Raw genomic sequence first — 23,604 nt, 5'->3', positions numbered from 1 at the left:
GTAATCCACAAACCCCCCCTTTTTTCTCCGATGACTGCAGAGGTGTTAAGTGGCCACTTCACCTTGAATGGTCTCTTACAATGTGTGTTAACCACTTATGCTAAACAATCTGTTCCACCTTGTATTGAACTGTGACACTCTGAGTACCTTCCCCAGACCTGAAGAAGAGCTCTGTCTAGTTCAAAAGCTTGTGTCCTTCACCAACAGAAGTTGGTTCAATAAAAGATATTACCTGACCCACCTTTTCTCCTGAAAATACTGTAAAGAAACACAATAGCTTTATATTAAAGCTATGCATTAGCTCAATCAACAGTTATGGATTGATGCAGGAATTACTGGGTGCAAGTCTATCGTCTGTGTTGTGCAAGAGGTCAGAGTAGATTACCATAATGGGGCGTTTTTGCCGTAAAATCTCTGAACAAGTAATGTAGAGACTTAGGGACAGATTTCACTAATGTTGGTGTAAATCAGAAGTAACTCCATTGAAATTAATGGAGTTACACCAATGTAGCATCCATATAAGGGACAGGAGAATCAAAGCATTTATCCAGTGAGAGCAAACCATATTTTTTATCTTAAAAAAGGAAAGCAAATTCTATTGTACATTTTAGCATTTTGATTGTCAGAGAGCACAATATTGTATTTTAAATGACATTTCTGTTTTACACATTGAGGATTTGATTTTGCAACTCTCACTCACCTTGACTAGCTTAGTTGCACAAACAATCCAGTTGTAGTCAGTGGGACACTTTGCATGAATAAGCACTATTCAAAGTGAATAAATGTGACAGAATTGGGCCCTGAAATTGTTAATTCTAGTTTCACCAAATGGAAACAATGTTCAGACAGTGAGAATGATTTATATAACAGTTACTTTAATGATGTCTTACCTAATTCTTCATTCTCCTGAACTTCAAATATAGTCAAAGCATTCTGGCACACAGGAGGATTATCATTAATGTCTTCAACCTGAACGAAGATTGGCAAAGGCCAGCCCAGTTCCTCTCCTCCTTCTTCTTTTGCAGTTGCAAAGAATGAATACTACAATGATAATATTGCAATTAGGCCTAATAAATGCAAGAACTATAATAGCTTCCATTTAAAGGGATCGCAATGAAAACCTTGCTACCAAATGAAAGCTCTTTCTGTAGGTCTTAATAACATTTTCTTCTATTTTAATACTAATTACTTATAGGCTCTTATATGGTACCTATTACCATGTTATCTGAATGCCTCACCATTCATCACTGCATTTATTCTCCCAACACCTAGGAGAGGCAGGAAAACATTGTTCTCTCCATTTCATAGATGAGAGACTAAGATACAGATAGGTGAAGTGCACAAGAAGTCTGTGCAAGAGCTGAAACAGAATCTATGTGTGACATCCTGGCATCAATGAAGTCAATGGCAAAACTCCCATTGATTTCAATGAGTGGTTTGGGATTTCACCCTATATCTCCATCTAGTCCCAGGCCAGTGTCGGTTACAACCACAAGACTATCCTTCCTCTCTGTGGCCACAATTTAGTAAGGAATTTAAGAATGTGCCTAACTTTAAGAAAAGGAGTACTTGTGGCACCTTAGAGACTAACCAATTTATTTGAGCATAAGCTTTCGTGAGCTACAGCTCACTTCATCGGATGAAGTGAGCTGTAGCTCACGAAAGCTTATGCTCAAATAAATTGGTTAGTCTCTAAGGTGCCACAAGTACTCCTTTTCTTTTTGCGAATACAGACTAACACGGCTGTTACTCTGAAACCTAACTTTAAGCATATGGTTAGTCATAGAATCATAGACTCATAGAATATCAGGGTTGGAACGGACATCAGGAGGTCATCTAGTCCAACCCCTTGCTCAAAGCAGGACCAATCCCCAACTAAATCATCCCAGCCAGGGCTTTGTCAAGCCTGACCTTAAAAACCTCTAAGGAAGGAGATTCCAGCACCTCCCTAAGTAACCCATTCCAGCGCTTCACCACCCTCCTAGTGAAAAAGTTTTTCCTAATATCCAACCTAAACCTCCCCCAATGCAACTTGAGACCATTACTCCTTGTTCTGTCATCTGCTACCACTGAGAACAGTCTAGAGCCATCCTCTTTGGAACCCCCTTTCAGGTAGTTGAAAACAGCTATTAAATCCCCCCTCAGTCTTCTCTTCTGCAGACTAAATAATCCCAGTTCCCTCAGCCTCTCCTCATAACTCATGTGCTCCAGCCCCCTAATCATTTTTGTTGACCTCTGCTGGATGCTTTCCAATTTTTCCACATCCTTCTTGTAGTGTGGGGCCCCAAACTGGACACAGTACTCCAGATGAGGCCTCACCAATGCCGAATAGAGGGGAACGATCACGTCCCTCAGTCTGCTGGCAATGCTCCTACTGAAACAGCCCAAAATGCCATTAACCTTCTTGGCAACAAGGGCACACTGTTGACTTATATCCAGCTTCTCGTCCACTGTAACCCCTAAGTCCTTTTCTGCAGAACTGCTGCCTAGCCACTCGGTCCCTAGTCTGTAGTGGTGCATGGGATTCTTCCATCCTAAGTGCAGGACTCTGCACTTGTCCTTGTTGAACCTCATCAGATTTCTCGCACTGAAGTGTTTAAAGTTAGGCACCTGCTTATGTTCCTTGCAGAATTAGGGCCTATATCTGTATTCTCTCCTGGAAATACTTATTCTACCTTCAGAGAGAAGTAGGCAATTGATCACAGTTTTATTCATTAAATCTCTTTTTCATGCCCCTCCTGATGATGCATTGCTGTGAGGTCAGCAAATTCCCAGGCAAATGCTGACTGTACAGTTAGAGAAAACAAACTGAGAAACACTATGGAAAGTACCGTTTTTAAAATTAAACATGAAACACAAAATGGTGAGGGAGATCAAATCCCTTTAGATATGCCGACTGGTCACTATGTAGTATTTTAGCAATTCTTTCAACACCACAAGAAGGGAGATTTATAGCCTGAAAGCTTATAAATTATACAATGTATTTATAGGCCCAATAAAAAGCATGGCATTATTTTCCTTGTCCAGCAATTTTTTTTCATAATGAGAATACATTTAATACCAAAATAGACTCACTTTAATTACACGCTGATCTAATGTCAGTATCACGGACTATTCCTGGGGCTAAGTTAAAATGCAGCTCTTGAATTTTGTGTTTATTCAAAATGACAGGCTGGCCTGAGCCAGGGTATGTCTACACTGACATTAAATACCCATGGCTGGCCTGTGCCAGCTGACTCAGGCTTGCGAGGCTCGGGCTAAGGAGACCCACTCTCACTCTCACTCCGCCTCTTCTAGCCCCAGCTCTTCCCCCTCCCCTCCAGTGCCTTCCGCCGTGTCAAGGTTCCTTCCCCACTCTGAACTCTAGGGTACAGATGTGAGGACCTGCATGAAAGACCCCCGAAGTTTATTCTTACCAACTTAGGTTTAAAACTTCCCCAAGGTACAAACTTTGCCTTGTCCTTGAACCCTATGCTGCCACCACCAAGCATGTTAAACAAAGAACAGGGAAAGAGCCCACTTGGAGACATCTTCCCCCAAAATATCCCCCCAAGCCCTACTCCCCCTTTCCCGGAGAAGGCTTGATAATTGGCCTCACCAATTTGTACAGGTCAACACAGACCCAAACCCTTCGATCTTAAGAACAATGAAAAATCAATCAGGTTCTTAAAAAAAGAATTTTAATTAAAGAAAAGATAAAAGAATCACCTCTGTAAAATCAGGCTGGTAAATACCTTACAGGGTAATCAGATTCAAAACATAGAGAATCCCTCTAGGCAAAACCTTAAGTTACAAAAAGACACAAAAACAGGAATACACATTCCATCCAGCACAGCGAATTTTACCAGCCATTAAACAAAAGGAAATCTAACGCATTTCTAGCTAGATTACTTACTAACTTTACAGAAGTTCTGAGTCTGCATTCCTGATCTGTTCCCGGCAAAAGCATCACACAGACAGACAAACCCTTTGTTTCCTCCACCTCCCGATTTGAAAGTATCTTGTCTCCTCATTGGTCATTTTGGTCAGGTGCCAGCGAGGTTACCTTTACAGGAGAAAGGGTTTTTCCTCTGGCCAGGAGGGATTTTATAGCACTGTATACAGAAAGCTGGTTACCCTTCCCTTTATTTTTATGACACGCCTGCCACTGAACAAGCTGATTGGCAGTGAGCAGGAGGCGCTGGGAGGGAGAGGGAGAAGCTGATCAGCGGGGCCTACCGAACAGCTGATCAGCAGGTGGCTGGTGGGTGCTGAGCACCTCTATTTTTTTCCAGAGGTACTCCAGCCTCAGAGCACCCACAGAGTCAGCGCCTATGGTTCCAGTCCACCAGCACAAAACAGTCATAAGGCTGGTGGATACAGCTATCTCATGATTCCCCCAGCATGGGGGAAACCCCAGGTGGTGTCAGGCCAGCATAGCAGCTCCTGTGCCCAACCCCCTTGCCCACTCTTCCCTCTTGTGTAGGACCTAGGGGCCGAGACAAGGGAGCTTGGCCAAAGGGCTGCTGCACTCTAGTGAACCCCAGCAGCTAGACAGACCTCTTAAAGCCACTGACAACTGGCACAACTTGGAGCAGCCCTGGGACTACAGTTGCTGTTCAAATGTAAAGTGTTCTTTGTATGAACACTTGCTTTTAATTAGTGAAGCACACACATGTGTGCGCTGTTAAATCTTAGTCCTAGCTGATGTTAGCTACACAGAATATACAGGACTAATTTCTTTCCTCTTTGTGGAAAGAATGTGTAGGAATGTATCTGAAGAGAGAGAGCGTCGGATAACATCTGTTGTTGGGGGAACTCTTCGTTATCTACAGTAAGTTCATTTGTTTTGCCTATTGTGAAGAGATGTCTCCCCACCCTACCTCGTGGAGAAGAAAGGCAGGAAGACTTGACAGAGCTAAAAATTCCGCCACAGTCCGCCACTCGATCAGGTACTATAACACTGTCTCTGTACATAGCACATGTTCTGTCCAATTCAGGGTAGGCTGTGAAAACTGCAATAACTACAGAACTCGTGTTGCTTTAGAAAGAAATATTATAAAGTGCTGAATTAATGGCTGTTGGGTGCATGAATGTAGTGTGGTGTGATGGGCATGCCTGCTATTAAATTGCCTAAGACTCCATGTCTATCAGGTCACTCAAATTCATCCAGAAACCACATCAAATTAAATCTCTTTCTCCTCCCTCTCCCACCACTAACTCGCCTACATTTACACACCCAACCACTATTGAGTCTCAGACTTTGGGCTACTGTATCAGTCAGGTTTCTCATGTTTACTTACCAATTCCTTTTCTTCCCTATCCAAGGGTTCGGTCACATAAATAGTCCCATTCTGATCAATTGTAAATGGGAACCTGGGCATCCTCTCCTTTTCCAAAAGTCCATATTTTGCACCTGGCTCATTCCAGTGCACCTAAAATTCCCAAAATGAGTTAAGACAAAGGATTAAAAGTGTGCACTGAGCTGTAACTGGATGAAACGTTTGGAATGAAAAGGAAAAGACAAATTTCCTGTTTTGCACATTACTTAATTTTAGGTCATCTAACCATTTGGCAGGCCTTGGAACTGGGACTCAGAGGCCCAGCTGATGATCCCAGCTCTGCCACTGGTCTGCTGAATGACCTTGATCAAGTCACTCTCTTTGCCTCAGTTTCCTTATCTGTAAAATGTGGATAATAACACTTACCTCCTTTTAAAAGCACTTTGAGATCTAAGTGTTGAAAAGTGTTGTGTAAGAACGAGGTATATTATTACAGTATTGTAATGGCATCACACTAATTTACAGCATCTTTTTGTACCAGCCAACTTCTGTGCTTTTCCTCTTCAGCTTTAATCATCTTAGCAGTTTGGGTTCACAGATAGAAACATAGAGTGGCAAGCCAAATCTTAGGGCGTGGTGGGGGCAGGAGTAGTACACATAAAATTGTCAGACTGGTCTGGCACATAGGGTATTTTGTGTGGTCTTTCTATTTAAAATTAAACACAGTAAGCTTTTTTCATAAATTCTGAGTCTTTTTCTTACATAATAAAGGAGTAGGAGGTGCTGTTTAAATATATATATAGCACCTGCTAGTCCCCACTCTACAGAAACACTATTCATTTCTATGGGAAATTTTCATATAAATTATCCCAAAATGTAAATATCACTTTTGCTATATATGGTTCACATAGATCTTTCTTCCAGCTGCTATCTTTCTGGACTTGATCCTATTACCATTTAAATCCATGCCACACTCCTATTATCTTCAGTGGGAATAGAGTAAGGCCCATTATTTGTCATTTTCCAAACCAACTATTCTCAAGAACAGAGTATGAATAATCTTGTAATACCCTAAGCATCAGTACATTGTGTGATCTAATGCCAAGTGAACTTCTAAGCACAAATATTTCTGGGTGTTTGCCTATTAGTTAATATTAACTGATGTCATTATGGCCATACCAATATAATCAGCCCAGTCTTCACTTGTGCTGCAGAATATCAGAGGAGGTGGGTGATATTATGGGAAATATGTGAATCTGAAGGAGGGCAGAAAGCTGATCTTAAGTCCTTTCTCGCTATTGTGAAGGTAGTGGTTGCACTGTATCTCACTAGATCTGGTTTAGGGCAAATACTTACCTCTAAAACTCCATGGACACACTGGGATCCATGCATGGTTAGTCTCCTCCCAAACTCTCACGTGGAGGGTGGGGAGGCAGCCTCAGTATTACCTTAAGAAGGGGTTGTAGGCTGCAGTGTGTCTGCCGGTAGAGCTGTATTGGAACTGCCAGAGAGTGTGGGGAAGCGGGAACACCAGATCCAGTTAAGAGGCACAAAATCTCTGCTAACCTTGCCCGATGCCTCCAGCTGACCTCCCAGGGACTTTAGGGGCTGAACCCTACTGTTTCCTCATGGATGGGGTGAGTGGGGGTGAGCATAACCAACCCTGCAACTGAAGAAGTTGGAGGACATTCCATAAGGGGAACTTGAGAGAGTTTTCCTCCCTGCTGGGCACCCTCCCATGAGTCTGTCTGTGAGAGAGGCAATCAAGCCCTACATTTACTATTCCCGGTGGTAGTACCTAGCATACCCATATTTTTCCCAGCTGTTGTATTCCCCATCTGTAAAAATCCTCCCTGCATTCTTTAAAAGACTAATTCTCTATTACATCAATGGGCTCTTGCTTTTGTAATTCATATTGTGCCAAACAGCCTTGGAATGAGTATCCTTTCTGTTCCTTAGAGTTTTCTGTACATCAGCAGAGTTCCCTATGCATTGCCTGCAGTTCACAGAATATACCAAGACTAGCACTTTCTGTAAACTTGAGTGGGAAAATCCTTGTGTCACTGTGACATTGACATTGGTCTGGGTTGTACCTTAATCATCTCCTTAGCATCCATTCCATAATAAGGATATTATAGGGAAATCCACACTAACACCCTCTTCCAGTTTATGTAAAATATGACCAAGGGGCCAAATCTTGAAATCCGTATTCCATTTTTACTCAGTCCTTCCTCAGCCCAAACTCCCATGGACGGCAATATCCAACACGGAAGATATACCAAAGTCTTGATAACTGGAAGAAGATCCTGCGGGTGGCAGGGAACATTTAGGGCTTGTAGATGCCCTGACATCAGTCATTTCTGTGATTTCTAGTTCCTACCTGCATGATATAGATGGGATGAGGCTCAGTAGAGTTTTCTTTGATAGATGCTTTTGGAGGTGCCTTCCAAAGGTTCTCCTTCACAGTTATTTCCACGTCAGTGTTACTGGTTAAAGCGTTCTCTGACATTCCTGCCAAATCCTTCACTGTGACAACAAGGATGAACATATCCTGCTTTTGATGATTTAATAAACGAGATCCTAGAGAACAAAACAAAGAGACATGAGAGAAACTAAGCAAAAGCTCTGTTACTGGTACCTTGTTTAGCTGCAGAGAAATCCCAACCTCTGCTTTGTATACATCCATTGAGGTATCTTGCTTTTACAACTGTTAGTCTAGGCTTCTCTTCATGAACTTAAAGATGAGTCTCTGTGTTAGAACTTGGGAAATAGGCAAAAGCGGCACTCCAAGAGAGGCAATGGGTACTAGCTAGTACAGGTAATGTTTTAGGATCTGATCAAACTCCCTTTGAAGTCAGTGGAAGTCATTCCATTGATTTCACTGGGAGTTGGATAAGTCTTTTAGCCTGCTAAATTGCTTCAATTTCCGAAAAAGTTGAGAATTACTGTTTTGAGAGATACACTCTCAGAAAAAAAATTAAAAATCAAATGTGGAGTTGCATAGTTGGAGATACACCTGTTCATGACAAATTCCTAAACTAGTACTGGTTCCAGCATATTTAGATTGTAATCTCATTAAGACATGGGCTGTCTCTTTGTTCTGTGTTTGTACAGCACCTCGCACAATGGGGTCCCAGGCACTACCAAAATAAAAAATAATTAATAATAGTAATAACAGCAAATGAGACTATAGTTCTGTAAATAGCTTCCATTCACTTCAGTCGGAGTCACAAATGCTCCATACCTCTCAGTATCAGGGCAGGCCCTTAAAAAATATGTCCCATGGGCTAACTTTATTCTGTGGATTGGTTGGAAAGGAGCTTTCTTCTTTTATCTTGATTCAAGTCCCTCCTAGACCCACTTCTTCCACAATGATCACAAGAAGAGGCTTAAATAAATAGTGAAGGAAAACCCCTCCTAAGTTATCTCTCTTCTGGTTTTCCCTGTGTTCTCTGTTTTTAGTCTATAGACTCCTCAAGTCAGGAAATAACTGTTGTTATTTTGTGTCACGTACAGCATGGAACTCGTGGTTGGTGCTTAACATACAAACAATAACAATACTAATGAGAATTTTACATACCAGTCTCACTTGTGGAGATTGCTCCAGTTACGTTATCAATCTGAAAAAGCATCTGAATATAAGGGTTGGGGAAGTGGTGGAGAATGCTGTAACTCAGCTGTGCATTGGGAGTTGTAGGATCATCATGGTCAGTGGCATGGACATACATGAAGGGTTTGCCTGTTTGGATATAGAAGAAAAGCCAGTAAGAGAATGGAGAAAGGGCCTTGATTCTCTAATCCATGCATGTGCAGCTCAGCTGAAGGGGGGATGTGCTTGCAGCTCCCTGATTCAGTGCCTCACATGTTCTGTACAAGTTAGGGTTGCACAGAGCAGCCTTAATTTACATCATTGGCATAAGTAAGGTCCCTCACCCCCTCTGACACGCCCCTGACATGCTGCCGCTTTCCCCTTACACGAGGTTGGGGACTGGCTGATGCAGGGTGTGGCAGTGGCATCTCAGCCGCGTTCCACCTGCACGGAGTTCCTTGGGAAGGGGGGATTCTCTGACAGCTCTCTTTGGGTAGTTTAGTGGCACATTGTGGTGCTTCTGCAAATAATCCATCACAGAGTGTTTAGAGAACATGCAACACTGTTACTGCATTTAGAATTGTTACCATTAAAGAGGCTGTTCTACACTATAGCTGGTCACAAGTTGGGATTTTGGTTTCATGGAAAAGGTTGACATAGCAAAATTTGGTTTTGTTCCAGAACAAAAAGAAATACTTTTGAAATTTCCTGCAAAATGGCAATTCAAAAAAAAATCATTTGGGAAAATGTAATTTGGGAAAAATTTCACATCAAAATGAAATGTCTTTTGAAATGTATTTTTTCCATTTCTACATTTTTATTATTTGTACATTATTTAATGACATGTCAGTGGTAATAGTGCATAGTATGACATACCATAACATACCCACTCATGTCCTAATATAACAGGACATGTCTTTTTTTTTAATTAAGGGCAGATACTACTTCGTACAGATTAAAACATTTTAGTTTATTTTTGATCAAAGTGTCTCATATTTGTAACAAAACATAACAGAAGAACAGCCGTACTGGGCCAGACCAGTGGTCCATTTAGCCCTGCATCCCATCTTCTGACAGTGGCCAGGGCTAGGTGCTTCACAGGGAATAAACAGAACAGGGCAATTGTTGAGTGATCCATCCCCTGTTATCCAGTCCCAGCACCTGGAAGTCAGAGGCTTAGGGATACCCAGACCATGGGGTTGCATCCCTGACCATTTTGGCTAGTAGCCACTGATGGACCCATCCTCCATGACGTTATCTAATTCTTTCTTGAATCCTGTTATACTTTGGCCTTCACAACATTCCCTAGCAACAAGTTCCACAGGTTGGCTTTGTGCTGTGTAAAGAAGTACTTTTTTGTTTGTTTTAACCTGCTGCCTATTAATTTCATTGGGTGAACTCTGATTCTTGCAGTATGGTAAAGGGCAAATAACACTTCCTTATTTACTCTCTCCACACCATCTGTGATTTTATAGACCTCGATCATGTCCCCCCTCAGTCGTCTCTTTTCTAAGCTAAACAGTCTGTCTTTTTAATTTCTCCTCATGTGGAAGCTGTTCCATACCCTTTATTGTTGCCCTTCTCTGTACATTTTCCAATTCTAATATATCTTCTTTCAGATGTGGCAAACAGAACTGCATGCAGTATTCAAGATGTGGGTGCACCATGAATTTATGTTGTGGATTTATGATATTTTCTGTTTTGTTATCTATCCCTTTCCTAATGGTTACTAACATTCTGTTCGCTTTTGTGACTGCCGCTGCACACTGACCAGATGTTTTCAGAGAACTATCCACGATGACTCCAAGATCTCTTTCTTGGAGCTAATTTAGACCCCATCATTTTATATGGATAGTTGGGATTATGTTTTCCAGTGTCCAACAGTTGGCATTCATCAACATTGATTTTCATCTGCCATTTTGTTGCCCAGTCACCCAGTTTTGTGAGAACCCTTTGTAACACTTCACAGTCAATTTTGGACTTAACTGTGTTGAGTAATTTTGTATTATCGGCAAACTTTGTCATCTCACTGTTTATCTCTGTTTACAAAACAATTTGACCCTTTTCACTACAATACAAACAACAGACACTTTTGATTTTTTTCAGTCTGTTATGTAGCAGTTGCCATAATTTTTTTAAAATTAAATATTTGACTATTATATTGTCAAAATATGACATGAAAATATATGACATCATATTATGCACCATTACCACTGACATTCATTAAATAATGTAAAAATAATTTTAAAATGAAAAACGTAAAATAAAGTTCAAAATAAAAATTTCATTTTGAAACTAAATTTTTAAATTTTTCCAAAGCAAAAAAAAATTTTCAAATGAAAAAATTTTGCTTTGGGAAACATTTTTCTTGCAGGAAATTTCATTGAATTTTGATATGATTTTGTGAATATTTTCAGTTCAATCAAAATGGTATTTTCCGATGGAAAACTGGTTGAACAAACATTTTCAGACATGTATAATAGACTTTTTTTGTGAAAAGCATAATGTGGAACATTAAGAGCTAGTGGAGCGTATATCAAAGCATGGAACTGTGAACAAACTTTTAAACTTTAATTGTTTATCCATTCAACATATAAAAAACCCTATCACCTGGATGAACTGCAAATATACTCAAGAACTATTGCATTCCTTTCTTGCCTGCTCGAGCCACAGATTCCTGTACTTTACTAAAAGCTCCTTTTTGGTTCCATGATCATAGTGTTAATAGCTGGTTATGTCTCTTTTTCCATTCTCTTGGCTCTTATCACTGGTTTCCATACTTTTATGACTTCTAAATTGGTTTACTGCAATCTACAAAACAAAACTACTTGGAAACTACTGATGGTGCAGCCCGCTTTCTGGGCAGTGTTTTGCCACAGGAAATATAAATAACCAATTATCTAACAGCTCTAGTGGCATCTTTTTTTCCCCCTCCAGGGTGATCTATAAAGATCTAAATAATTTAGATCCCTAGTAACACCTACTTTCTGTGTGATCTTGGGCATGTTTTTTAACTTCTTTTAGCTTCAGCTTCCATGAGTAGTGCACAATGCGGATAGTGATATTTACTTACTAAATAATGTTTGTAATGTGGTAAGTTCTGTGAAACACGTCAGCTGTGATAGACACAAACCACTCTGTTTACCTATGTGCTATTTGTATGATACTGTACCCAGTCATGCCTTTAGTTTGTGATATCCTTTGTGACAAGGTGCTATTCTTTGTTTAGCATTTTCAATCTACTATATTGCACAATGCTCATTAAATGGCACGGTATACATTTTAAATAGTAACAATAATAATATTAATTATTAATGATAATGGCCTTTACCTGGACGGGAATTCTCCCATACTACTGCTTTGTATTTTGACTTGTCAAACTTTGGTGGGTTGTCATTAATATCCTGAACATTGATAGTAATAGAGTAGGGACCTTTCACTTTCTCTCCCACTTCATTCAGAGCCTCCACCTAATATTGAAAAGCAAAAGAAATGGCCAGGAAAGATTTTCACTTAAGTGAGTTGGAAATTTGTATCCAGCATGTTAAAGCTGAAGAGTAAAAACAGTCTGAACTGGATCGTTTTCATGTGAAGATGAGACTCCATAACAGTCACGACAGCAACTGCTGAGATACACTCAATAAATCTTGGTTCCACTTCATTTCAAAGTGAGTTTCACTGGAATGGAGCATCATTAGCATATACCCTTATTATAGTTGTTTTATTTTAAGCTTCATTAGTCATGACACTGTTCATCGGATGGTTTTCATTGCACAGTATACCAACGATATAAAGTAGCCCCTGATGTTAGTGACCTGTTTCAGTAGCAGTCTGATCTCCATGGTGGAGACCAGGTAGGTCTTAGGTCTGGAAGGTGCTGGACCAGGGCAGAGTGCTCAGCACCGTTCAGGAGCGACTCCTTAATGCTTGTCTTCTTCATATAGAAATGGATGTTTTCCATACCACAATGACAAAAGCATGAGTATGTGTCTGCTTGAGTATGCTATTCTGCAAGTGGCCAGAAAAAGTAAACTGAGCCACAAGGTCAGCCTGAGGAATTAGCAACAGAACAGTGTGTTAGTAGAGCTGTCCAGGAATGGGATTTTCCTTCACATAAACATTTTTGAGATTTTGGCATTTTGGGGGGGGGCGACGGGGGGAAGGGGTTCATTTTGAAAAATCTTTAAAAAAAATTGTGGAAAGGATTTTGGTAGAACCAAAGCAGAACGTTTTGACTTGTCAGCTGCCTGCCTGGTTTTTAAAAAAGCAAACTGAAAAAAAAAATTCCCTCCTGTGTATCAGCCTGACACCCACATTGGTCATCGACTGAATTGGAAACTTATGACCCCAGCACAGACCTTTGCCACTTGAGCTAACAGAGTATTGATAGCAAAGTAGGTTGTCATTCTCTCTATGAGCCAGCACTGAAGAGGGATGAGACAACACTTTGCCAGAGGGTTTCACAGATATTTGCTTATAGCAGAGGAATGGTGAGACTCAGGAAATTTGGGTTCCATTCCAGGCTCTGGAGGGGAGTGTGCTCTTGTGGACACAGATTCTCTTCTGCCTGTTTTCCCCAAGCTTCACCCCTTCTGCCCCATACCCTCCAACCTGTACCTATCCCAGTCTTATCTCTTCTCCAGCCCTGCCGCCTTGTCCAAGTCCCATTCTCCCTGCCTACCAGGCCCAGTCTCACTCTTCAGGCTTCTCATCCCTGTCCAAGTCTCCTTGCCTGTCCATTCCTAATCTTCCCTCTCCATGATCTATGTGTAAGTTTCAGTCTCCCCTACCTAGTCCCAATATCCCCTCTCCCTACTCACAGTCTCCTCCCTCAGCCAGTCCCAGTTCCTCCCTCCCTGTTCCTCATCTGATCTGTCTCTCCCCACATGCTTCCTCCCAGTCCCAGTGTCCCACCCCAGGCTCCTCGTCCAATCTCAGTCTCCCCCACATTCTCTCCCTGGCCCCTAGACCCAGACTCTTTTGCTCAGACAGTCCCAGTTCTCCCCTTGCACCCAGCTCCTTGTGAGATCTGTCTCCCTTTGCCCCACTTTCCCCCCACACTTATTCCTAGTCCCAGTCTCCTTGCCCTACCACTCACAGCCTCCCCATCCAACTTTTCCAGCCTCCCCACCCAGCTCCCAGTCCCAGTCTCTTCACCCAACCAGTCCCAGTCTCCCCCTAACTCCCTGTCCCAGTTTCTCTCCCCACCTCCAGTCTCTGTCTTATCAGACTCGTTGGCCCAATCTACTTCATTCACTCCTCCCCCCCAATCCAGGTCCTCTCCCCTTTGTATTCAAATTAGACAGTATCCTCCTCCATGCTGCCTGGATTCCAGCCAGGGGCCCAATGAGAAGACAAGAAAGACAGGCTGCCTGCTCTGAGTTCTGGTGCCTGGCCCCACCCTTCCCTAGAGCAGTAATTACAGGGAAATTCTAGTTTCACCCCTGTATTGCTGGCCTGGAGCATGTTCAGGCACTCTGGGAGGATGGTGCATGTGGAGTGTGGTCAGCTCTAGGAGCTGTGAGAGGCTTGAACATGGATGGAATCTTCAGCTGCTAAAATGGCAGATGTCTCTATTGAGCATGTGCAAACTGTAACTTTTCAAAGGCTTTTAACTTGTCCACATTTGGGCAGATTTTCCCAAGGATGACCTAGGGCAAATCCTTGACACAAAGGCTTTCCCCCTGATAAATTTCAAACCCCTGCTCCAAAGCATGAGCCACTAGTGCCGTTCAAAGAAAAGGACATCAGAAATGTTTAACATGGGCAAAACAATTTCTTTCCCTACCCTTGTTCTTGGAAACAGCTGAACCACACTGGCTGAAATTAAAAAACAAAAAATCAGCCCGGGGCAGACACCCAGCATGAAAAATTTCAACCCAAATGGTTAAAATTGGGCAAAGTTATAAGACACTGAAAACAGGATCTTATAATGGAAGGGTCAGGCAGCCATAGTGATAAGTGGCTCTCCCAGCCCTGCTTCTAGTACAGTCATACCTGGATCATTTGTAAAAGGTTTATCCAAGTACGAAGCATTCAGAACACATTTTCAGTGTCCCAATCCCTCTCCTCTGATGACAGTAGCCCTCCACTGTAAAAGCGGAAACAAGCACTCAAATAAACGAATAGAACATAGCTAGCTGTCCCCATGCTGCCAGATGAGGAGAAATATCCTGGAGTCAAATTCTCTACTGGCAATGAATTAGTTGGCAACAGAGGTTGGGAGGAAATTTCAACTGATGTGTTAATTTCAAATTTCAGCAAAAAAATTAATTAATTAATAACCCTCCCCAACCCTTTTTCAGCCTGCTCTATTTCTCATTTATTTCACCTGTAGCCTGTGGATTGCTTTGGTTTCCCTGTCTAGAGACCCGTTGAGATAAAGATAGCCTTTCTTTGACGCGATCTCGATGACGCCATCTTTTTCACCAGACAGTCTCAAACTGACAGCAGGCGGCTCCATTGTAAACTAGAGAGTAAAGAAAAAAGTCAGGGGAAGAGGTTCCTTTTCAGGAATATTTCAGAGAATTTAACTTATTTAATTCACAAATTTTTTAAATTCCTTGTCAAAATTGCTCCTTGCTAGAGTGGGCAAATGATATGCAAACACATTGGTGTTTTCCCTGTCTTAAATTAGTAGATGAATCATTGTTAACATTACTTTCCCAGCTCTAGGATGCAGTAAGGGGGAAAGCAGACATCTGTCTAAAATGGAGGCTGGTCTGAGTACAGGAATGGAAAAAACATAACACACTCATCCTCCATCTATTTGAGTATTGGCTCTGCTATTCATCTTTCACTAGAAACAAAGCTCGTGACACTTGGAGCGACTATCACTGTGGGTAAAGGGAATCTCTAAAGGAAAGGAAATCAGGTAGAATGCAGTTCACAGATTCATAGATTCCTAGGCTGAACAGACCATTGTGATAATCTAATCTGACCTGTTATACAACTAGAGCAAATCTTTTTAAAAAACAACCAATCTTAAATTCAAAATTGCCAGTGATGGAGACTCCACCGCCACCCATGGTAAATTGTTCCCATGGTTAATTACCCTCACTGTCAAAAATGTAGGTGTTATTTCCAGTCTGAATTTGTCTAGTTTCAGCTTTCAGCCATTGGATCTTGTTATGCCTTTGTCTGATTGACTGAACATGAACGGCATGTAATTTCTTAAATTCATCCTCTAGGAATGCTGATTCTAGCAATACTCTATTTTAGATGTATCCTCTTGGAACTTATTTGAGAGAGGCTGATGCTTTACATTTTATCAGCAGGCACTAAATTATCAGATAATAAAAGTCAAAGTTTCTATCATAACACATCTTTGGGGCTGCTGTTCTTATTGAAATCAACAGCAAAACTCTCATGGATATCAATGAGCATAGGATGGGTCTTTTGAACAAAGAGCGAACACTCAGAGTTAATGATTACCTGGTATAATACATGAACTCCAATTGTACCTTCTGATACAGAAAATGTCATGTCTTGCAGAGGTCCACTGATATACAATTCATTCATACCATGGCACGCAGCCTGTGCAGGAGGGAAGTGGAGGAAGATGAACAATATCTTTTCTATGCTAGTTGCAATCAACAGTGGCCCTATCATCACTGCAGTATAAAAAAAGATGCTTTTTTTAAAAAAAATTTGCACTAAAATAATGTAAAGTGAACAGTGCTGAGAATGGCTGGCTTTTAATATAGATTTTTAATGTATTTTTAATGATTTCTAATGCTGGTTTTTAATGTAGATCCATTTTTTTAAATTGATGTTATTTTTTTAAAATTCTATTTCAAAACAAATATTTAAATGCTGCCTTTTTCCAAAGTAAATATATTACTTAATTAAATGTCACATGCTCAGCTTGCAAAAGGAACCAATTTGTGTGCACAAAAGGACTGAGGGCTAGATTGAGACCATACATCTAGTCAGAGCTGTAACTAGGCATTTTAGCACCTGGGGTGATCAAACATATTTGCACCCTTTAGAAGCAATGTGGGGTGGGACATGCAGGGTCACATTGCCCACCCCTCAGATTTCTGCTTCCGTTTAGCACAGAGGTTTCAAACTGTGGGGCACACCCACCTAGGGGCACACCCCACAGTTTGAAAACGGTTGCCTCTTGCCAGGAGCCAGCGGATCAGAAGCTGATGGGAGGCACCTGGCCTGCTTGGGCACCTGGCTCTTCATGCCCCCCCTGCCCTGCTTTCTGAGCCAGCCACCTCTGTATGGGTGGGTGCTCCCCAAGCACGGCGGGCAACACAGCTCTGAGCTGTGCCCCTGATACACTCTTGCCTCTCCCCAGCAGAGCCCAGCTGCTATGAGATGCTCCCCAGTGGGCTTGCTCACTGCTGTGGAGCAGCAGCAGAACCAGAGACAGCAGCTGGCTCAAGAGGGCATCGCTGGCTGGCATTGGGCTCCTTCAGCATGAAGAGCCAAGGGCCCAAGTGGGCCGGGCTTCTCCCAGCAGCTTCCAATCCACCAACTCCTGGCAGGAGGTGACAGTTTTCAAACTGTGCTAAATGGAAGGCAAAAATCTCTGGGGGAGGGGCACACGACTCTGCATGTCCACCCCCACACACACACACACACATACCGCCCCATTTTTCCACCCCTGCGCCTTTGCACCCTGGGCAGCTGTCTCACTTGCCACACCCTGGTTACAGCCCTGTGTCTAGCCCCCTATAAGGGACAGCAGATAGCTACGCTGCCCTAAGAGCAGCTTACTTTCATTCTGACCGGTGTCCTGGAGGCTCTGCCCACTCCCAGCTAACATGCCTGTGGTATTGGGGGCGGGGAGGGGCTGTGGTGCCTGCTCTTCCATCCCCTCCTCAGAGTGCTCATGGGGGGGCGGGAAATCAGGGTTTATGCCCCTTACTCCTCTGCTTGTCCATGTAAGGGCAAGTGACAATCTTGCCCAAAATATGCCAGTGGGTTGAGCTGAGAGCAGAACGGGCCAGGGCCTACCAAGTTTCCAAAGGGTGGTTCTTAACTACAAACAGTGAGGAAAAATGATTTTCAAAATGATGACCAATACCCTTCACAGTGTGTGCCTGTGGATTCTGTCACCTGATTTCTGATATTCATATTCTTTATTTCTTCTTGTTCAAAACTGACTTGTCTTCATCTCACTGGCTGACAAACCTAGACTACAGCCTGTACAGCGATAGTCTTCCCTGTGTACTTCACTACTGAGAACATAATGTAAATACACTGCAGTAATTATTGTCTTTTTAATGGGATTGACGTTCATTGTAAACGTCAGTGTTCCAGCACATTTGTGTTATGACCAAAGCTCCCTAGGAGCAGGCATGCTGTTCAAAGTTTGCTTCCTGCTCTAATATCTTGCTGTGTTATTAAAAAAATTAAATAAAACCAGTTTTCTGAACCAGCTTTTAAAATATACACATTAATGTTTCAGAAAGCTCCAACATTTACAGACCATTTTTAAAAAGTGCTTTTAATGGATTAATAATGTGCAAACATTTAGAATATCCATAGTGCAAGTCATTTCCTTCCCATTAACTTTATTTTAGTTTTGCCAGGGAAAACACAGAACAACTGATCATCGTAATGGTACCTGATTAAAGTAGGGACATGGTATGTGATGTCAATACAATTTCCTTAATAAAAACATAACACCATGGGAGTTGTTTATATGAAATTACACACAAAAAACTATGTTAAAAGTTACTCAAAAGTTAGGAACTGCCAGAATAAAGGTTGCCTGGCAACCACGATTCAACTCCTTTGTGCATAGGCATTATGATAGCCTCTAAGTAATTTCATGATTACATACTGTTTTTTCCACAGATTCCGGCCTCTTTCAGTGCACTGGCTGGAGCTGCTTTGAGGATGAATCAAGGTTGTGCAGGGAAGGCGGCTGTTGTCTGTGGGACTCCCTGACTCATTTGTTGCAGAAGTTAGAAAGTGTGTAGTGAATGAGGCAGAGAATTAGGGTCTCATAACTAAGGCAGTCGAATGCCACCCATGAAAGCTGGAGTCTAGCCCTGCCTCTGCCACACAATTCCAATGTGAGGCTAAACAAGTCACTTAAACCAAACTTTTCACTTGGGTGGTCACTAATTGCATGTTCATCATTTTCTGGGTGCCCAACTTGAGACTCTGGGGCCTGACTTTCAGAGGTGCTGAGCACTCACAGTTGCAACTGAAGTCAGTGGGAGCTGTGTTTTGATCATATTAAGTACTACGTAATGCTAAGTACTTTGAAAAAATAGGTCCTAAGTATCTCAAATTGGACACCCAAAATTAGTGGAGACTTTGACCTTAATCTTTCTATGCCTCAACTCTTCATCTGTAAAACCACCACACCTCACAAGGGTGTTGTGAAAAGCATCAGTGCCACAGAAAAGCCCATGAGAAAATTAATAATTCTGTCTTCAGGGCAGAGTTTGAACATTGAGGATAAATCAAAATATTGAATAGCTGTTCATTAAGTGGGCACTGGCCAACCTATGCATTGAATGAGGCAGGAAAATAGTATGTGATTGTGTAATTAAAGATTGCATCATAATGCTACTGGAATAAAATCACTTTTATTCCAGACCAGTGTGTCCACATATGGAATTATACCAGCATAGCTATAGTGGTATAATTATACTGCTGTGTACTGCTGGTCATTTTCCCTGTGACGATGAGCCTGGTGAGTGAATTTTGTCTGTTGGATGCCTTCCATCATAAATAAGATCCAGTCCTTTGTGGAGAAATTCACAACAGAAATCCAGAGTCACAGGGCTAGAGCCACAAAGGGATTTAGGTGCCTAACTGCTGTGGTAGGTGCCTATGTCCAAAATTTAGATCCTGAAAACCCTCGCTCAGCTGCCACCTAAGCATGTAGGCACCTAAAGTATCTAAGCACCCAAATGTCTGCCATAATGCCCCCCCACACACACATCTGGAATCTGTCAGTGAGCCTGCACACAGCCCCCTGAATAAATCCTGACACCTATCTCATACCTCATCCCAGGCAGGATCCTCAGACTAGGTGTTCCCTGCCTATCTTGCCTGCAGGGCTCAATCCCATAGGCATTCTCAGTTTCCTATCCCGCTCTGCATGATTTGCTCCCACATCTCCCAGGAAAGTACCCTAAACACTGAGCTATGGAATATTCTGGGGTGGGGCTCTTTCTCTCAATCTCTCCCCTTGAAACTCTTCCACTTTGTATAAATAATTATAGAGTCATTAAAACAAGGACTTGAGTCTCCTGCCTCCTACATGAGTACCCCAACCCCTAGGCTATAACACTGGTGTCATACTCTCTGGCCCACTGAATATTTAATTATTTATACAAAGTGGACCAATACTGAGCTTAAGTTCTCTTCATGGATCTAGCCCCTGGGGATTATGCAGCAAAGTGCAGCTGTATTCAAAGTATTCAAGACAAGTGTATTCAAAGTACAGGCTTCCATACTTACTTTTCAGGGAAAGACTTTATACAGGCTATGACAGAGGACTCACTACAATTTACCATGAAATGCTATTGTGCTGTGTTTCAGATGAAGTTCAGCTGACGGTGGCTCCTGCTGAGGCAGAATGATGACCATGGAGCTGCCACCTTTACTTACATAGTGTTTGTGCCCTATTGTGCAAGTAGGCTCAGGGAGTTCAGAAGGGCTACTCAAGATCCCTCTCAACAAGAGCAAAGGAGGCAGAATCCAGCCTGATAGATTGTAAACTGGTTTTTTTTATTGTTGTTGGCCTTTGGTTTTGGAGGGATTTTACTTTGTCATGTTTTATGGATGATGTGCCTATTCTGAAGGAACAAGGCTAATACTGTGCAGTCTAACTGTAGGGTTCAAAGTTCAGCTCTTGTATCAAACAACAGCTATCTCATCCTGTCAATTAAAACTGCTTTATGTGAGCCATAAACATTTCCTAATGCATGAGTATGTTGTGAATCATTATTCATGAACCAACAAGGAAGAACTGTTTACCTCTTTGGTCTAGTTTCTGTTTGGCAGTTGCTACAATCCTGTACAAACTAACTATAACCGTTGCAGTACAATTTCAGGAGTTCTATAGGTGCACCCATTGGCAATAAAAATGTGAAGTACAATAAGGAACATAGGGTGAGTCTTGCAATCCTATGTTCACACAAGTAGTCTACTGAGGACAATAGGATTTATGCGAGTGATGGTTATACCGGTCTCCATATTGTGGGGGGAGGCATTGTTTTATTATAGGTTTAGATCTGACTTTTTTATACTTTATGTTAGTTACAAATGCAGCTTAGAGCCCCAATCCTTCAGCCTATACATATATCAGTAATTTCATTGACTTCAATGGGCCTGCTCCCATAAATGGGGATTACTCATATGTGTAAAGGTTGAAGGTTTAGGCCATAGATAAGCCACTGCAAATTGATTTAAGTGGAGAAATGAAGTTAAGTAAAATAAGTAATAGGTATGATTTAAATGATATAGCACTGTATGTCCTAGGAAAATGCATTTATATAACAGCACAAGTGTAAATTATAATACAGAGCATAGCACTAAACTAGTGTAAAAAGTCATCACGGTTTGATGATGTAGGGTGGAATCATTTTCAAATCTTTATTAATGTGAGGTTCAGCTACAGCAAAGAGAAATATGACACCATGTCTTAATCGTTCTTCCTTAGCAGATTCAGTTACTATAGGAGAAGTATAAGAAGATCTTTTTATTTAAAGCTTGTCACCAAACTGTTTTTTAAATGACTGACATTAATTGTAATCTTTCAAATAAGAACATGAATGTCCAGGATTTTTGTCCACTGTCCATATTATAAAAATTCTATATAAAATATGTTGCCCATCATACTTGTATACTGAAATGCCATTTATGAAAGATAGTTTAAGGGCCTGGATACATCTGTTGATATTCATGGGTTTTTACCAACTAAACAAAGGAAAAAGCAATCACTCACCAGGTGAAATACCAGGAGATAGAGTAGATGAAGTCCACAGAGCTTAAACATCTTGATTTCTTTTATTTTGGCTCCTGTGAATGATTACATAATAGTTTACAATCCATTTATCTTAGTCCATCAGAATTCTCATTCCATATATTTATAAATAAAGGTTTAAGCCAAACTTTTAAAACCTGGGTGCCAAAAGTCAAGCTCCCAAATCCATATATAGGCACCTAAATTAATGCTAAATTAAAGCCTCCCGAATTTCAAAACAACTGAGCACTCATAACTCTCAATGACAGCCGGGGCAGTTCAGCGCTCTTACATTTAAGGTCACTATTCAGGAGCCCATCACAAGGAACCCAGCTTTGAAAACTGTGGGCTCAGTTGTGTGTATCACTTCCTGTCGTAAATCTAAGAGACTGATGGAAATGAAATTCTCTTCTCCTCGGGTTAGAACACTTCCACTTAAAGAACTAGGCCAATTCTGTAAAGCAATGCTGATGCACAGTGAAAGTTAATGTTGCAAAAAGTCATGGTAGCCTCTCCATTGATAATTCATATTGCAGTCGTGAGCATTCAGCACCTCTGCATCTTGGCTCTCCCCCATTCCCCAGTACACAACCTTAAGCTACCAAGCCCCAACCACAGGGAAGGAAGAACATATTGTGGAGGCAGAGCCCTGTTTAGATTTCCTGCTTTTAGGGCTTTTCCATCCCATTTAATTCTTCTGTTTTCTCCTCTACAATTCACAGGAGAAGGCAGTTAGCCTGGAACGGTGAACTGCAGCCAGTGGGAGCTGTGATCGACCGAACCTGCGGACACTGCAGGTAAACAAACCGTCCCGGCCTGCCAGCAGCTTTCCCTGACGGGCCGCATGCCAGAGGTTGCCGATCCCTGATTTAAACCTATCCCAGCTTGACTGAGAAGTACAGTAATATGATGGATACATTGGTTTGGTAAGTTATAGTTTGGGGAAGGCCTATTTTTCCTCTAAATTTAATATAATTCCTTATCAAAAATATTTATAAAACAGGTCACTGTACCAGTTGATAAAACCTAGAACAGAGATTTGATCAGTGCTTATTTCTTCATCATAACCTTGCACACTGTGAGGTGGGACCAGTATCTCTCAGGTGGCTAGAAGCTCTTACCAGATCTCTTACACTCTGGCATTCCCAGGGGTCAGAAGCCCCTGAAATGCACAATTCCCTATCACCCAGGAAACCTCAGAAATCATGAGTCCAACTGATCCAACTCAGCTGTTCCAGTATAGAATGCAAAACCTGCTGAGACTTAGAGAAGGGTTTTAGCTAACATACAAGAACAGTTTAGGGGTAAGCACAAGGAGCAATACCTACCTAAGCTCTTTCTAATACACACACACAAAAATGGAGAGTTTGACAGCTGAGATCCAGGCTGAGGGTTAAACTAGTTCATTTCACCCACTTCTCTTTTCCTAACCAGTTTATATATCCCTAATGATCTTTTTTATGGGTCCTCTGTCTAAAAAACTTAAAAATGAAATATATATGACTCTAGGGTATCCAGTATGCAAATATACAAGCAGCTTTTGGTAATAAACGCTCTGTGAGTATAGTACATATTTCCAGATGAAGAGTTAAAAGTGTCTGATTACATGAAAAGTTTTTAAAAAAACATATTTGAAATGCCTGCTTTGTATTTTTTGTTTTAGAGATTCAAGTTTTAAAGTATAAACCACTTTGCCTTGAAGGAGAAAATTGATCTGCATCAGATACAGCCCGCTCCTAACACTAGCAATGCAGCCATCCATTTTCCAAGAAAAGAAAAAGTGCAGGCCATCAGGTTGCTGACATCAC

General features: G+C 41.6%; 1 protein-coding gene across 1 annotated transcript in view; it reads right to left on the bottom strand.

Moving 5' to 3' along the window:
• Positions 1 to 21,829, bottom strand: part of CDH17 (cadherin 17) — a 37,584-nt gene extending 15,755 nt beyond the window's left edge. The window contains exons 1-8 of the mRNA XM_074942899.1: positions 21,779 to 21,829; positions 16,285 to 16,386; positions 15,182 to 15,319; positions 12,182 to 12,320; positions 8,842 to 9,000; positions 7,642 to 7,841; positions 5,283 to 5,414; positions 891 to 1,041 (exon numbers count right to left, since the gene is read on the bottom strand). Of these exons, the coding sequence (XP_074799000.1) occupies positions 891 to 1,041; positions 5,283 to 5,414; positions 7,642 to 7,841; positions 8,842 to 9,000; positions 12,182 to 12,320; positions 15,182 to 15,319; positions 16,285 to 16,386; positions 21,779 to 21,829 (1,072 nt within the window). The remainder of the gene's footprint in view (positions 1 to 890; positions 1,042 to 5,282; positions 5,415 to 7,641; positions 7,842 to 8,841; positions 9,001 to 12,181; positions 12,321 to 15,181; positions 15,320 to 16,284; positions 16,387 to 21,778) is intronic.
• Positions 21,830 to 23,604: the final 1,775 nt, after the last annotated feature.

Source organism: Natator depressus, chromosome 2 (assembly GCF_965152275.1).
Source record: "Natator depressus isolate rNatDep1 chromosome 2, rNatDep2.hap1, whole genome shotgun sequence".
In the NCBI taxonomy this organism is placed as follows: domain Eukaryota; kingdom Metazoa; phylum Chordata; order Testudines; family Cheloniidae; genus Natator; species Natator depressus.
This window is presented reverse-complemented; position numbering and strand designations above follow the sequence as displayed.